The 16,609-nt window shown below is 39.1% G+C and overlaps 1 protein-coding gene across 2 annotated transcripts in view; it reads left to right on the top strand.

Moving 5' to 3' along the window:
• Positions 1-16,609, top strand: part of MYZAP (myocardial zonula adherens protein) — a 52,614-nt gene that overhangs the window by 14,990 nt on the left and 21,015 nt on the right. For both annotated transcript variants that reach the window (XM_036389444.1, XM_036389443.2), the window contains exons 4-10: positions 1,946-2,038; positions 4,392-4,505; positions 5,364-5,516; positions 8,225-8,350; positions 9,207-9,335; positions 11,112-11,197; positions 13,342-13,447. In XM_036389444.1, coding sequence (XP_036245337.1) covers positions 1,946-2,038; positions 4,392-4,505; positions 5,364-5,516; positions 8,225-8,350; positions 9,207-9,335; positions 11,112-11,197; positions 13,342-13,447 — 807 coding nt within the window. The remainder of the gene's footprint in view (positions 1-1,945; positions 2,039-4,391; positions 4,506-5,363; positions 5,517-8,224; positions 8,351-9,206; positions 9,336-11,111; positions 11,198-13,341; positions 13,448-16,609) is intronic.

The raw sequence follows: 16,609 nt of genomic DNA, 5'->3' as shown, positions 1-16,609 counted from the left end.
AAAATAGTCAGCCTAATAAGGATCTTTGTACTACTTTCTCTGTGCCTGCTCATTTATCACAGTTGGCAGAAGATTGCCTGAAAAACAAAAAGTGCATTTCTGATCCTGCTTGAAATTTTTCTGTTCTTGAAACTCAGCATCTCTTTGCCCATCAGTCTTTGGCTCTCAGACTGTGGCAGTAACACCCTAATTACCCCAGGGCAAATCATCTGACCTCTTTCCATCCACCTTCCCCACCCAGGAGGCTGTTGGTCAGAGCTTATTGTGCCACACTGATTCAAGTGCAAACTGAGTTGATAAAGAAGGGAGGAACCTTGAGTCAAGGGAGCAGTGTAAAGCACTGTGACCATGTGTGCTCCTTGCCTGCCTGCTCTGTGGCTATCAGCACTTGCTTCTCTCCCTGGCTACTCCCAGTTTGCTGGCTCCCAGTGTTGCTGAGGTTAGGGACCAGCAGGGTCTGTCAGTGCTGTGGTGCTGCCGAGGCACACAAGCTGCCTTGGCTGCTGTTTTCCTGCCTAGGTATTTTCTGTGCCCTGCTGGGGTGGTGTCAAGGGACAGGTGAATTGGCACACAGCAGTGCCAGCTCCCCAAACTGCACTGTCTGTGGTACCTGGGGATTGCTTGGGCTGGGACCAACTCCCTGCCCTTGTCTGTCCTTTATGGAGGGACACATCACACCAGGTGAACTACATGTCTTGCTTGTGCATTCAGGGTACTGATGGTTTCAGGAAGAAGTGGGAAAGACAGGGGAGGAGACATTGCTCTTCATCTTCTGGAAGCCTTTGTGGCCTTTGGTCTGCTAGAGTAGTGTTGTCTTTAAAAGCAGAGTTTTACACAAGAGTCCTCAGCTTGTGCCATGTATTTGCTGACTCAGATAGACCAAAAATGATGGGCCATGTCAGAGCTGCTGACAGCTTCCTGTGCCTGAGTCAAATTTGCATCTTGCAGGAGGGTGTGTGCCTGTGCTTGCGCGTGGGGAGGCACAGGGCGAGCGCTGCTTTCCTGAGGTGCCGGGCAGGAATCTGCTCCCTCCCCTCTTCCCCACCCCAAAGGGAGCCCGTGGGTAGGGAGCACTCCCTGCATAGCTCTGGTGGCCAGTGCCCCACTTTCTGGGAGGCAGGGGGGGGATTCTATGCAGAGCTGCTAAAAACATCTCCTGCTGAAGTTTTGCCCTCACCCCACTGTGCAGACACAGTAAACTCACTGACCTAAATGATCTGCAATCAGCCTGTGCTTGGTAGAGGTGAGGAAGAGAAAAAAAAGAGGTTGAATTATGTAAGCTGTAGGCAAACATGACTGCAATGGCATGTAAAGCCAAACTGAAGGCCAACTTGTGGGGTTTTTGAGTGTTTTTTTCTTAGAAAGGCAAAGAATAATTTGCATCCATAGTTCTTGAAATCAAATTGAGTTCTCCATTCTTCAGATTTGAAATTGCATTGGTAAATGTAAGCTAGTTTGTTGTTTAGTTCGATACAAGTCTAAAAGACTGAAATTAAAAGTGTTTATCTGCAAAGGATACCCAGGGGAAACCAACCACTTTTAAAAGTATGGAGGTACACTAAGTCCATGCCTTTTTCAGAAATAAAACAATATATGATCAAATTACTTTTAAGACATTTAGTAATCAGGTTAGAATGACTTATGGATTTTTAATTGAAATTAATTTATCTAAATTATTAATTTACAAGTGTTTAAGCATGTACAGAGAGGTTTGGAACTACTCATAGTGACAGTTATTTGTATCATCCCTATGCAGACAAGTCTTGAGACTTAAGTTTTTGTCTTTTTCTTGAGAATAAATTGCTGTTATGCAGTGGTAGATTAACAATGGAAATTACAGAAAGTAAGAAAAACATAGAGAAAAAAAATCATGTCCTACATGTTATATCATATGAACAGTATAATCCAAAATTTTGATAAAGGCATTTGATTTTTCTGACACCAGGTGAGAGCAACTCTGGAAAAAGTAAGAAAGAAAATGTATGGTGAATATGATGAAATGAAACGAAAAATACAGCAGCTTACAAATGAACTGAAAGTAAGTACCCATTCATTTACAGGGAAAGCATATGGGAAAAACTGTCCCAGTGTTATCTAGAAACTTTTCTTTTGCTTTAGCAGAACAGAACTAATCTCCCAAACCACTCCAATTCACTGGTTTATGTGACATCTGTAGTTTTCTTTTGTTATTTATTTTTCCATCCAGGAAGGTAAAGCAGGACAGGGATGCTTTTTCATATGAAATTACTAACTGGCTGGAAATTCTTGGAAATAAAAGAATGATTTTGATACGATTGCCAGTGTGTATTGGTAATTAATGGAGATGGATGTAACAGCTTGCAGGTGAATCAAATAAAACTGATAATTAGGGAAAACTGATAACTTGGAGTTATTTCAACACTTTGCTCTATTTTACTGACTCTATTGTTTAAACACTAAGTAAAAGAAGTAGCAATATTTTTTGCTATTAAAGTGCTAAAAATGACTTACCTTTTGTTTTTTAATGGAACATTTCAATGGTCATTCAATGACCTGTCTTTCTTCTGACATGCTGCTTTAGCAATAAAAGCTGTTGCACTCTGTAAATAGCCTTCATATTAAACTGCTAAGTTGTTTGATCCAAAAAATCCCTCTGAAAACTTGCTTTGAATTTATATTCAGCGTTGATTTTCACAGCCCTGATTCAGAGGAAGCTTTGGCGATTAAAAGTATTCTGATTTCAAGGGACTGGGACCTTGACTTGTGCCCTTCTGCCATCCTCATTTGGAGGCTGTCAGTTCCCTGCATGCTGTATTAGGTACAAAAATCAGAACTTGCTATAAACTGGTACTTTCATTCTGTGCAACTGGTCTCAAAAAATAGGAAAAAAAAATCTCCCTGACTTGAGAGGAAGAGAGAGAAAAAACTCAATTTCTGCAAACTGTTAAATAGTCATAATGCTGCCAACAAGACTCTCTCTGCCCAGCATGCACGTGGTAAATGCTGATTCAGGTGCAGCTTTCTTGTCTTTGCTGCTGATCTTTACTGAATAGCAGTGATGATATCCTGCACTTCCAGAACTTCTGTCAGACCAGTAGAAATCCTGCATGAGTCAGAAAGTCTTCTTTAATTAAGGGTTTCTGACCAGCTCTGACAGAATATCTAGTTCTCCAGCAAATTAGCAGTTCATGAAGCTTCCTTCTGACATAAATGGCACATTAGGAGACATCCTTCCCTTTTTTTAGTACTCTAGACTGCCTGAAAGAAGCACAAGTGTTGTTCTTCCTAATAATGTGAGCTTTTTGTTTGGTTGGTTATTTGGGAGCTGATTTTGGTTTTACATGACTGTTGTCTTTTGTGCTATTTCCAAATCGTGTTTAAAATCCTTTCTGTACTCTTTGCTTCAGATTTCAATCACTGTGCTTTTATCTTTCCAATTTCCAGGACAATTTTCGTTCATAAAGTTTGTTTGAAATTTGCTCTTCCAGTATCCTGCCCTGGGCTTCTTCTCACAAGTTCTTCCCTTGTAACTTTCTTAATCCATCCAAAGCATTTCTGCTTTCGTTTGTTTTACGTGAGCACACATTTATGGAAGATTAACAGTGACTATTTGGGCTCTACTCCCTATGCTGACCTAGTCTGTGTATGGCTTGGTTACTGCACACTTGTCCCCTGTATCAGTCCCTGGTGTTCTTCTCTTTTTATCAAGAAGCAAATCTGGTCCATCTAAGAATGTGAGCTGGCTGGCTTTCATTAGTAACACTCTTTTCCTCTTTATTATTGAATCATTCACAATTGTTTACACTGTTTGAGTTTTGGTCTCTTCTTGAATGATGCAATTTTGTGTCTTTCCCCTCTCCCCTCTCAGTTTTTAAGCATGTGTGTGAGTACCTATCAAAAATGACTAATTTTCACACAACAAAGCCCTCTGGCTTCCCCTTCCTGCTTTGTACTGTTTCATCCTTATGTCTTCTTGATGTTGCTTCTCTATGTACCTGATTAGTCAGTTCCTTCTTAATTAAGGCTCTTCTACAATTCACAGTTCTAGATTTCCTTATTTCTTGCATTCTTCTGCTTTTCACTCTGAATTTTTACAATCTGCCCGCTCTGTGTCTATAATATGTCTGAATAGACAGCTGCCAATTGTCCTCTTCTCCTTTCAAAAAGAACAGCTTATACAGTGATTACAGACTAACAATAAACTTAGATACTCATGCCTTATTTCTGTTAGATTATTTGGATTTTAAGTTTTGTTTGTTTGTTTGTAAGAATATACTTTGAGGCCTGAATATTTTAAGCATCCTAGTACTGTGAAAACGACCTTGGCATCTTTTTCTTCTGTAGCTCTCTTGGAAAGAATAGGTAAACTTGATCATCAACTATATAAAACTTTTTTCTTTTTTCCTGCTCAGGTGACAAATGCTCATCAGGAATCCTTAGAGAATCATGTGCGAGTGCAGGCTGCAGCCTTAGATAGCTTTAGCGAAATGAACAGCTCCTTGACATCAGCATCAATAGACTTGCAGGTACATCTTCACAGCTGCTTCCCAGCTCACAGCTGCCTTTGCTAACTTGGATTTCAAAGCATACAGAAAACATGGATGACAGATACAGTTTCTAACACTAAGAGCACCATGAAGTACTGTCTTGGATATCTAAAGCACCTAATTTAGGAAACAAAGAAAAACATCCCAGAAGTTCTTGTTTTTAAAAAAATTAAAAATAATGTGCAATAATGAGATACTGATATGCAGCAGACTAATACCACAAATCATGGCTCTGTGAAGGATCTAAGGTGAAAATGTGATTTGGTCTGTATAGTGCAAAATGGTGCATCTCCTGACTTAGTTCTGCCTTCAGTTGGTAACAGAAATGAAGTGGCATGTTTGGGTGCCAGACACTTGTGAGATTTTACATACCTGTGAGATGCAGGGGGAGGGATGAGGTGGGAATGAATTTTAATTTTTAAAGACTTCTAAATTCCCATGTATCTGAGCTGAACAACTTAACGTCCCTGCTTTCTTGTATGTAACAAGAATGTTATGCTCTTGTACATTACTTTCATGTTTTCAGTTCACTGCATTTTGTATGTATGGCATGGCCCTCAGAGAGAAGGGAAGATTATTCATGCTGAAATGTATCCATGTTCCCTTTTTTTTTTTTAAATAGTGTTCCAGGGCTTGATTTCACTGAGTATGCTCCTCACAGAAACACCCTCTAGCAAAAACAAAAGCCATAATTTTAAATGTTAAAACTTGCAAAACTGTTCACTCTGCATTATATGTCAGAAAGCTCTTTAAATGTGATGTTTCATAATATCGTGCCTATATTAATTCATCAAATGGTTTCTGATTTTTAATATGTGCTTTGCCTCTTTCTTCTAGAAAACTCTAGTGGATGTTACATTGGAGAACACAGACATAAGGGAACAAATAAGGAATTTAAAACATACACATGAGCAATCTATGGAAAAGCTGAGAGAGAAGCAAAAGCAACTGGAAACAGCACAAATTGAAAATCAGTTACTGAAGTTAAAGGTGAGGTATACAAACTCCCCTAAAAATACTGCACAGTAAGGGCATTAGGTGGATTTAAAATAAATTCCTTGGCCTTATCTGTAAAGGGTTCTTCATCCTTCATGCCCTTGTCATGCCCTCGAGCTCCCTTGTTCCTGTGAATCAATACTGGTTTAATAACAAAGAATCTCAGCTGGCGACAGGCAGTCTTCCCATAACTTGGGATGTAACATAAGAGTCAGAGATGTTGGCAGGTGAAAATTTTATTAGTGTCCATAATTATTAAGTGAAAGAATATTACAACTCTGCACATTGCTACCTGAATTTCTTGGTGTTGAGTTTCTTTGGTGTTGCACCATTTTTAATAGGTAGTCTGTTAAGTCTTATGAGCATGTGGTCAGCAGGTAACAGCGAGCATCTTCAAGAGAGAATTAAGCTATTATTTCAGAGAAATGCAAGGGAATAAAGCACAACCTGCAAGGTTTAATATGACAGAAAGCTTGACCATGTTTTCCCCTCATCAGCCAAATGTATTCCTTTAATCTCAAAAAAACCAAGCCCACAAAAACCCAAATAAAACAAACAACAGCCTCTCCCTGCTGGAAACCTTTGTCTCTGTTTTACTCAAAGTCGACCAATTGAGATATAGCACTACATCAGAATTCGTCAAATTTTGAAAAATTTGTTTCTATTTTTGATAAAGTTTCTGAAATTAAGGTGACTGTAGCTACATTCATGTTTGATCTTGTGAGAGAAGGTATTTCTTTCTGGCTGTTTTGCTAGTGACTAGCACTCATGTTTAATGATAAATGGTTTAACAAGTGCATTTCATGTTCTGCTTTCCTCTCACAGTGAAGCTCTACAGGCTGTAAAAGTAGCTGTATTTTGCACCTGTTGTTGTCAGCAGGAAATAAAAAGAGGGAAAAAACAAGTAACAGACGCAAAGATTATGCAATTAAGATTTAAAACAGAAATTTGGGCTTCATTATAATATTAAGGACATGTCCCAGCAAGTCAGGGAAAGGTATGTCTGCTTCTAAGGGCAAGGAACTGCAGCTTAAGTCTCAGTTCAACTGAATGCATAAGGATTTGTTTATCTTCAAGCATGTCAAGCTCTGCAGAATACATGCCCTGCATTTACAAAGCAAAAGTGTAAATTTTGGCCTCACACTTTCAGGTTTAGTACCAAGTTAGTGAATAATATACATCATTACTGTCTTTGGCAGTTAAATATAAAATTGTGTCTCAAAAGGTGCCAAGAGTTCTGGGAATTAATTCCAGGAATGAATGTAAGCGGATGGTGTGGCATCTGGGAGGTTAGTGTTGAAAAGCAGTAACTACTGTGTACCATGATTACAGTCTGGGTGGAGAACACACCTGTGGGGCTTATTAAAGAGGTTTGGTTTATTCATAAATCTGTAATAACTTAGAGTGGAGATGCTGCTTAAGTGTATTATAACAGATGCCCTGATACATCCACTTTTTTATGCTTGTTTTTACTGTCCTCATTGCTCAAGGTGTAAGGGAGGGAATGATGGAGATAAAAGGCCAGAGATCCTGTTCCAGTTCAGTGTATCTTAAGGAATCTGGGGTTTGATGATTGGCTTTCTCTAAATGATACAATTCTTTCAGGCTTCCTGAAATGTGGAAGTTCATTTAACTCCACACCCTCTCATGAAGTGCAGGTCACTACCTGTGCCCCAGGGTTGGCCTAGGTGAGATGACAGAGGGGACAACTGCAGTACAAGTGGAGTCCTTCAGGGCTTGTCCCTTTTCAAAGAAATGAAACACACTGTTGTTTTTCTACAGGGTATTAAACAAGCTTGTTTCTGCCATGCAAGATGTACCCAAGGGTTTACTAAACCTTTTGGTCCCTGAAATAGAAAAAAAAATCCAACCCAAAACCTTAATCATCAAAACTCTGTATTTTGTAGCTCTGTTGTGTGGTGATCAGTCTCCTCTTCCTGTCACTTTTGTAGCACCCACAGCATTTCACTATAACCTTGGCTGATTCACAGCATCTCTAGGAGGAGAACTAAGTTCTGTACTAGCTTTTTTACTTCACTTTTATTGTGGTTTACATAGTAGATGGACCTAAGCTACGAAGATCCTATCTGGTGTTTAATTACTGAGGGTGTGGTTAAGTCAGTGTTTTCAGCCAACACAGGAAATCCTGTCTCTGAATGACCATTCTGCCCTCTTCCCCATAGTTCTAGTAAAGTTTCTGGTTCTGTTGTTAAAAATTAACCCTTCCACACACCTGAGAATTTTAACTTTTGGTTTGATTGCAGGGAAGGTACTGCAATAAAGTACTGCTTTGAGTGTTCATGGTCATTTAGAAAGAGGAGTTGAGTCTAGTCCATGCTTCAGTAGAATGGGGGGCAGACAATATCATTTCAATGGGGAAACAAACCAAGTGACTTGGAGGCTGTTATGGAATGGTTCAGCAAAGAGGCATGGCCTGATCTTGGATCAGCAGTGACTAAATGAGCTAATTTCAGACAACATGGAACTTCATGGAACAGTAACTTCTTCAGATTCAAATTATGTGAATTCTGGCAGAATGCTGTAAATGGTCTTGATGCAAATGGAAATCTACTTTTTCAATGTCAGATTTATAAGAAGGAGGAGCTTAATCTCAAACTCTTATTTTCTCATCATGTGAACTCTCTTTCTCCTGCTGCCAGCAATACTGTACTTACTGATGGGGCAACCTTCCTCTCTCATAGGTGGAATCATCACAGGAAGCCAATGCTGAAGTCATGAGAGAGATGACCAGAAAGCTGTATAGTCAGTATGAGGAAAAAATGCGAGAGGAGGAACAGAAACACAAAGCTGAGAAAGAAATGCTCCTGGTATGTAGAGCCAGTCTGTAAGAGCAGTGCTTAGCTTGGATGTTGTTTCTCAATCGCTTCATACTCCACAGTCGATGCAAGTTCCTTCACTCCTGTCTCTGGGATTAGTTGTGCCATAGTTACTAAACTTCACAAACATTTGGGGTTGTAGGACTAAGAAAAATATGTATTCAAACGTAGTAATATCAATGATAATCTAGATTTCAAAATCTGAATAGGGTAAGTAGGCTTTTTTAACTTTTGATTCTCTAAAAAAGGAAAACATAATGTCCAATTCTAACAAGTGACATTTTAAGGAGAAAGGGAACAACTTCACTGGATGCTACTGGAGCAAGAACTCTCCTGTACCCCAATTCCCCTCCACCCCCAAGTTAAACCTTTCTATGAGCAGTCAGTCGTTGCATTTTTTAAAATTATAGAGTCAGATAATGATGAGATTGAAGATAGATGCTCCTTTTTATTCATATTGCTTTACATGTAAGGAAAGTACAAAGCTGAACATGGCCAACTATGGTGTTTAGAAAGCTGTCTTTTGGAGCAGCATGTTTTTCTCATGCTGTTATTCAACAGCATCCTTGGGAAAAGGGAAGGGAAATCAGCTATCCAAGAAATGGGTAAAAGTTTCTTGTGGATTGTCATAATGATGCTTTACTAATTCCTGTGTATTTCAAAGTATGCCTAATCTTTTGCTCTGTATAATTCGCTCTCAGGGTCATAACTCTTCCAGATTTCTGAGCAGGTGTAGTGAAAAGCTTTGAGTTCTTTAAGAGCTGTTAGCCTTGCCCTAGATCTGAAAGAAGAAATATTCCTCATTAATACCATAGATGCTAATGTGACTGTAAATGTTCTTGTTTAGGAGGAAACAAATCGGCTTCTGAAGGCTATTGAAGAGGCAAACAAGAAGATGCAGGTTACAGAAACAAGCATACAGGAGAAAGACCAGAGAATTGGTGAGCTGGACCGGCTGATTGAACGCATGGAAGAGGTAGGAGAGCTGACTGCTGCCTTGACAGGAAATGTACCAAGTGCATGGAGGAAACTCCAGATGTTACTGTTCTGCTGCTCAGCTCCCTGTTCAGTGGCATACTGAGCTGTTTGCATCTTAGTATTTATATCAGTAAATGCACCTGGACTGCCATAGAGACCCTGTGTTGAGGAGGTGGTTCTCTCTTCTTGGTAGTCTTACAGGGCAGCATTTATTTAGGAAATGAACCATTATGTTAAAGAGAGAATTTAAAAACCATTCAGTGTCTCTTCAGTGTGCAAGGTGTCTTAAGCCTAATCAAGTAATAATCATAAATATCCCAGAGTCTCTTAGAAATGTTGCTGTGGTAGGTCCATAGAGTGCACAGAGCTCTGTCCAGGGATGAGTAAGAAGCTGATGAAGAACCTACAGGGTCAGGATTAAAGGGAGGTCAGGGACAGGTGACATCAGAGTGGGGGGCTACCCAGCGAGGAAGACTGAAAGGATGAGGCCCTTTACAGACAATGGGAGCAGCCTCTTGTTCACAAGTCCTGGTCCTCATGGGGATTTTCAACCACCCTGACATCATTTCGAGGGACAAAACAGCAGAGCATAAGCAATCCAGGTTCCTGGAATGTGCTGATGATAACTTCCTTCTCCAGTTGATACAGGAGCCAGTGAGGAGAGGTGCTGTTCTGGACCTTGTTCTCACCAAGGAGGAGCTCCTGGGGAATGTGAAGCTCAAGGGCAGCCTTGGCTGCAGTGACTGTGAAATGGTCTTGGATGTACTTTGGCATTTCTCATTTCGTTCAATAGCAGGCAACTCATCTTTAAAGATTCATATGCCTCACTATCTCTGATACAGGAGCAGAGAGTGTTTTAGTCAGGGGAGGGAGTACAATCCTCTGCTCTTTCCAATGAAATGGTTTTTTTCACTAATTTCACTTTATTGTCGTACATATTAAATATCAGTATCTACTGAGAAATAGATTTTTATAAGCCAGTCTTTTTGGCTTGAGTGGTTAGTCTAATGTGCACTGAGTCCCTTTTGTCTAATGCTTGCAAATCCATTTGTAGAATTAATGATTACACTGAGAAATTACTCAACCTAATAATAGCCCCTCTAGTGGCTCCATTAACTTCATCTGGGCTTCAGCCTACAGCTTTTAAGTATTATGCAGTAAATGTAGGATTGCAGTACAGTTCACAAGTACAGAGGAGTTCCTTCACTTTAGTTCTTTAATCTGCTCTTACCTGGCTCATACTCCCCCAGTGAGGCTGAATGCCTCTTAAATTGCCCTCAAGGTGGATAACACACTTACACTTCTCTGTTAACTTTTTTGACTCAGACCCTAAGTCCTCACAGATCTTCACAAGCACTGTGCTGGTGGGGCACTTAAAAATAAACAGGAATACTCTGGGGGAAGAAAATGCAGTAGTAGCTTTTAGCTCAGCCTTGGATTGGGAGATTTTTTTGAGTAATAATGTGGACAATTTGACTTTATGTAGTTAAAGATTTTGATGACTCATCTTTTTATTGAAAAAAAATCTGTTTCAAGTACAGCCGTACATCTTCATATAGGAAATTGAAAACTGATCTTGTTTCCATGCATAGCTGGGAAGTTGATTTTATTATTATGTATTCTGTCCTCTTTGGCTATAGGAAATACATGAATTTTGTTTAATCAGCTTCTATTTTAATTTCACAAATGATGTTTTGAATTGCAATGAAATATGCTTTGTGAAGCCTTTACACTTTTATACATGGAGAACTGAATGATAACTTTTCTTGTTTAGGAACGTCATCAGCTGAAAAAACAACTTGAATTAAATGAACTACAAATATCTGGAGCAAAATCTGAAAACAACTCTGACAGTGAAAGGTGAGATATAACTTGCCTGTGGAACTTCTACTATTGCTGGGAAATGTGGGTTTTTTTGTTTTTGTAGACATCTGAATTTGCCTTTTCTAACTTTAAAACTGCAGTGTGGTAGGGGGTAGGGATTGTCCATCTGAATGTAGGTTTATTGACATGTAAAATACCAAGACAATTATTTTTTGCAAGAATGACCACCTTCATGCATCTTTTCTGAAAAGTTGTTTGCAAATGTGCGAAGTCCATTGTAGGTAGAACAAGTTGTGACATATCTATAGCTTGCATTTTTCTTAAACAAGCATTTCCAAATTCAGAAGAGTATGATCCTGACTATGAATACTTTCACTACCTAAACTCAAAGGTTTATATGACACTGCTTCAGTGGGTAAAGATGAATTATAACCAGAGACTGAATAATAGTGCTTGATTACTACTTACGGTTCTGTGGCACCCAGAAATTAAGTTTTAAGGTTTTGGGCTTCCTGCTGTTCTTTGGGAAGCATAAACATGAAAGGAGGTCCCTGCTGAGAGCTTCTCAGTGCCTTGTATTGATCTTTGACCAGCTTCTCTGGTTTCAGAGTAAGAATGGCTTTTCACAGCAGCCTGTTAAAATAATAACTTCAAATGAACAGATGTCGCTCACATACAACATAGAATATGGAGATGAAAGATAATTGCTGTTTTCCTTTACCTCTGAATAACACAGACACTTCTTGCTTCAGTGAATCCTTTTCAGTGTGAAAAGTTATGCTGCAGTAAAAGGGTAAAGGCAATGTTCAGGCAGGAATTTGTGCAATGCAGGCAAGCTCACAGTTGCAATCTATGCCATGCAAGCAATGAATCTGTGTTCAGATGATGCTGGTTTATTCTTAAATTGTCTTTACCTGTCTCTACCTTATCAGACACTCAAGCTTCACCTTAGGAAGGATGTCTGTTCCATTTCTCCATTGCTATCAATGCTTAAGATTCTGACTCTTCCAATGAGATACAAAATATGTGCTAGAATTGCAATTAAAACATAAATTAAAGTTTTATGAGATGTTAATACACACAACTGAAAAACCTGCAGCAATGCTTTGAATTTTTTGAGTCCTTGTCGAAGTGCTGCTGTTATATTTCTGCAGAGTACTTCACTGTTAATAGAGACTCTTTTGGGGGAAACAGGATACAATTCAGTCATTCACTGGAATCACGTCCTACAGTTTGCCATCTGCTGCTTTGTCTTAGAATGGTTTTTCTATTTGCAGCTTTAACAGTTTTTTTTTCTGCTGTGCACAGACCAAGATGAAAAAAGCCTTTTTGTTTTTGATTCCCCTCCTCCATTCTCAAATTCTGTCCAGTCCTGAACCTGGGAGTACAGCAGTTTATTTTGTAAGCGAGAAATTGCTTTCTTTGACAAATTTTAAGAATTGGACATTCAGATAAAAATGGAGACTCCCATGGCCAAAGAGACAAAAACTTATGAAAAAGCTTCACTCCAGTTTCCTTGCATATTCTTCAGCTACTTTTCTGACAAGCTGCCAAACCAGCTTGTGGCAGGAGTTCTGTGGGAGTTCACTTTCTGTATTAAACACATTTGAAGAAATGCAGAATCTATCTGAAGAGTTGTATGGACAAATTTAAACCATTCATAGCATTCCTGCTGACTGCTGAGGAGTTAATACTATTCCAGTTAGCATTCTGCTGCTGTTGGCAGCTCTGCCAAATTCTTGACTCAAGGCTCCCCTGCAGTAAGACAGTTTTGAAAGCAGACCTGCTTCCTGGCTTTTGTTTAGCATACATTTCCAAAATATTTGCAGGTAGTAGTAAGTCAGCCTAAATGTGTCTCTCTGAAGCTAAAGATCTAGTTGTGTAAAAACCTTTCACTAAAGGCAAACACACCTTGAGATGAGTTTTGTCACATTGTTTAATTGTCAGCACTTCAGGCTCTGAGTAAGCATGTCAGTATGCAAGACGAAGGTGAGATAACTTGGGTGGAGACAGCCACTTGGACTAAGATCACATTAAAATGTACTTTGGACAATTTGACATCTGTCAGGGCAATTTGACCTGCCTGTCCTGATTTATGGTGGACTGTGGGGGTTGTTCTTGTTCTGCTTATACTGCATAGCTCCCCACTTACAGGCTTGATCCTTTGCATGTTTTGCCAGGTCACAGCATTTGGAGGAGGTAGCAGCCAGCCTGAGAGAGCGGATCAAGCATCTGGATGACATGGTCCACTGCCAGCAGAAGAAAGTCAAGCATATGGTTGAGGAGGTGAGATGTAGTAAAACAACTCAGAGCCTTTGGGGAGCACTGATTCTTTTAGTACATAATCCAAAGAGAACTGTGTTCTTTGTGTAGTTGCTTTCTGCCACCTTTGTTACAGTGGAAGTTGAGTTAAGCATCTGGAGCCAGTGAAGCAGAAAGAGTAGATGAAAGCAGTTTATTGCAGTGGCTGTGGGTTATATACTGTGATCTTTAGGCTGACACTAGTTCTGTACCTCTTCATGGGTGTTCAGGAAATGCAACACAACTTCCAGCTCAGAGGGTACCTCTGATATGATGCACTCTAGTCATTAATGGTCTCCTTCCTGTACAGAAGTGGAAGGCAAAAGCTGAGTTTATTGCTTTGTTCTTCTGGTTTTGGGAGATTTTGCTTAGGTTCTTTTGTTTGTTTAATATGATTCCTCACAGAAATAGGTGAGCAAGCACAGGTTCTCACTGCTCATCTCTTCTTACCCTGGTCTGGGGACATTGTCTTAGCTGCTGCCATTTCCTGTAAAATTTTAAGTGAAATTTTGCTGGATAAATGCTTTAAGTTACAGGCTACCTGTGTGTCAGGAAACTGTTCTGTGGTCAGAAGGCTGTAATTGCAAACATTTCTGTTTGTCCAAGTGGGAAGAATGTCATGGGAAATAGATAAGTTTAAATTGGAGCTTTACAAAGCTGACAGCTCTATTAGACGAGCCTCCTACTGCAGAGATGATGGGTGTTCATGAGATACCTTTGATTTGTATCTGGACATCATACACTCAAGATATCAAATGTTTAGAAGCCACTCAAATCTAAGGCATTCTTTCTGCATTTGTATTTATATGTATTTACATATGCTTTGTTTTATAAGATTCTGATGCAGCCCTTCTGTATGATCACATGTGTGATGCTAGTGTATTTTACACAGAGGGATTAAAGTTCTTCTGTTGTATCAGACATATCTTGAGGTTTTGGTTTTAGTTTAGTTCACCATTATCACTGTTTTTAAGCATCCTAGCTGGTCTAAAACAGAACTTACAGTCTTCATACCATGGCATTTTAATAAAGAAAGTTTATCCAGTCCAGTAATCCAATCCATCTAATTAATGGATTATGGGAACAATTATTTAATCTGCTTTGTATCTCTGTACACCAGAGTTTTTTCTGAAGGATTTGTGATATATGTGGCACCCTGAATGAATCTAGTAATACATGAGGATGGTGGCCTAAATTTTGCCCTTTATTACTAAATATATTTCAAACTTCTGGTTGTAACTTGACCTCTAGTGGGCTGCATTGGTATAACAAGTCCTTTCAGCTCTATCTTTTGTTCTGGGAAAAAACCACATAGAAAGCTTGAGCCAATGATTATCATTTCATTAATATTAGATTTAATGGGTAAGTTTAGCTTGCTAATTACTTGTAATGCTTGTAATGTATCTCTCCTGGTGCCTTGATATACACAGAAAGCCCTTCTAGACCATCTGGTTATCGTATTTAGTGAGTGTTAGGTGACCAAGTCACTATTAATTGTCAAACATGTCTGCTTCTAACTGCTGTCTTACTGCCTGCTTTTCAGATTCAGTTAAACCTCTTATCACTCTTGACTGCCACCTAGCCATAGGGGAGATATATTTGCTCTTTCCTTTAGTTTCTGTGTGTTTTATTTTAATTCAGCTTCCTTCTGCATGAACACCTGTGTAGCTACATCTATATTTTCACTAGTGAGCTAGCTAAAGACTCCTGTAGCAGAGGTTTGATCAGGTCAGGTGGTACCAAATACATCAGGCATTTAATGTTTGTTTCTTTCTTAATTTTGTGCTATTTGTTGCTTGTGTTTGTACTGTGTTTGAGAAAATATCCATAATATAGTTGGCATGCCCCTGTTTTAAACTAGACTCTTGAATAATAGCCTAAAAATAGCAGTTTTAATAATGTGGATAAGAGTAGCTGTTCACCATGGGGCAAGAGAAAAAACATTGCAGATATGTATGTCCTCAACTATCCAAGCATGTGGTGCTTTTCATGATTTTGTGTTTTTTCATAATATTAGATAAGTATTTTTTGGCTTATTTTAAGCAAACACTTATTAACTATGCCATAGAAGCTGAAAAGTTGGCAACAAAAATATTGAAAAGGAATGCTATCTGAAGAGTCTGTTCTGAAGTTAGGTTGAAAACTAGTGAGCAGCAGCACTAAAAATATCTGCTAGAGCAAATAGGGAAGATTGCACTACTATTTAAGTCCCGGAAGACATGTTCATCAGGGTATATTTAAACACACATCCTCCCTACACTAAATTTAACTGATTGCAGAATGTAATGGCAAGGAATATCAAGAAAAGTGTAGTGAAAACCTGCCCTGTTACTCATTGCACTATTTTCATTACTGGTATCTGTAAAGTAACATGCCATCTTAGGGTTTATGAGGGTATTATAATCATATTGATAACTTGCATTTAAATAATTGAGAAAGAATAACCAAATAATTCAAAAGCTAGAAATCTTGCTTTCTGAAACACTTAGCTTCTCTGTGGCAGTCAATGGAGTGAGAACAGGCTGACCTGGGAAACTCAGGAGAGAAGTGGAAGGAAAGGAAGTAGTTAAAATTATCAGCAGAAATTGAAGCTGAAACAGGGCTACTGTTTGAGCTGCTAGGTGAGAAAGCCTAAACTTGCTTGACTACAGGATGAGCTTTGTTTACAATTAATCTTCATATATTGGACACAGGTTTGAAGTATAAATAAGGGCTTTACTCTTCCAGTGTAAATCATACATGTATGCTGTTACCATCTCCAATTCAGAGAAATTGGAGAAATGAACATCACTTCAAAGGGATGCTGAACAAACAAGATATACTGCTTCAAACTCATATGGAGAACTGTCAAAATTGGACAAGTAGTGAGCTGAATCTCCTGCTGAAAAAAATCACGGAATAGATTGGAATAGATTGCTCTTAAGCCGTTTCTGGGAAAGCTGACGGATCGTTTGCAAATCATAGATGCAAGGCATTCTGTAAAAGAACAGCAAGCAGCCAGGAGGAAGTGAAAGAGAAGCTTTAGAATGGAGTTTTGTGATGCAGCAGGCAACTCTTAACACCGCTGGTGCTATTTTGATGGCATTTAAAAATGTGTTAGGAGCTGGTGGTCAGTCCTAACTTAGGCATGAAAGGGGATACTGCAGA

This window comes from Molothrus ater, chromosome 13 (assembly GCF_012460135.2).
Source record: "Molothrus ater isolate BHLD 08-10-18 breed brown headed cowbird chromosome 13, BPBGC_Mater_1.1, whole genome shotgun sequence".
In the NCBI taxonomy this organism is placed as follows: domain Eukaryota; kingdom Metazoa; phylum Chordata; class Aves; order Passeriformes; family Icteridae; genus Molothrus; species Molothrus ater.
Note: the sequence above shows the minus strand (reverse complement) of the source record. Positions and strands in the feature narration are given on the sequence as shown.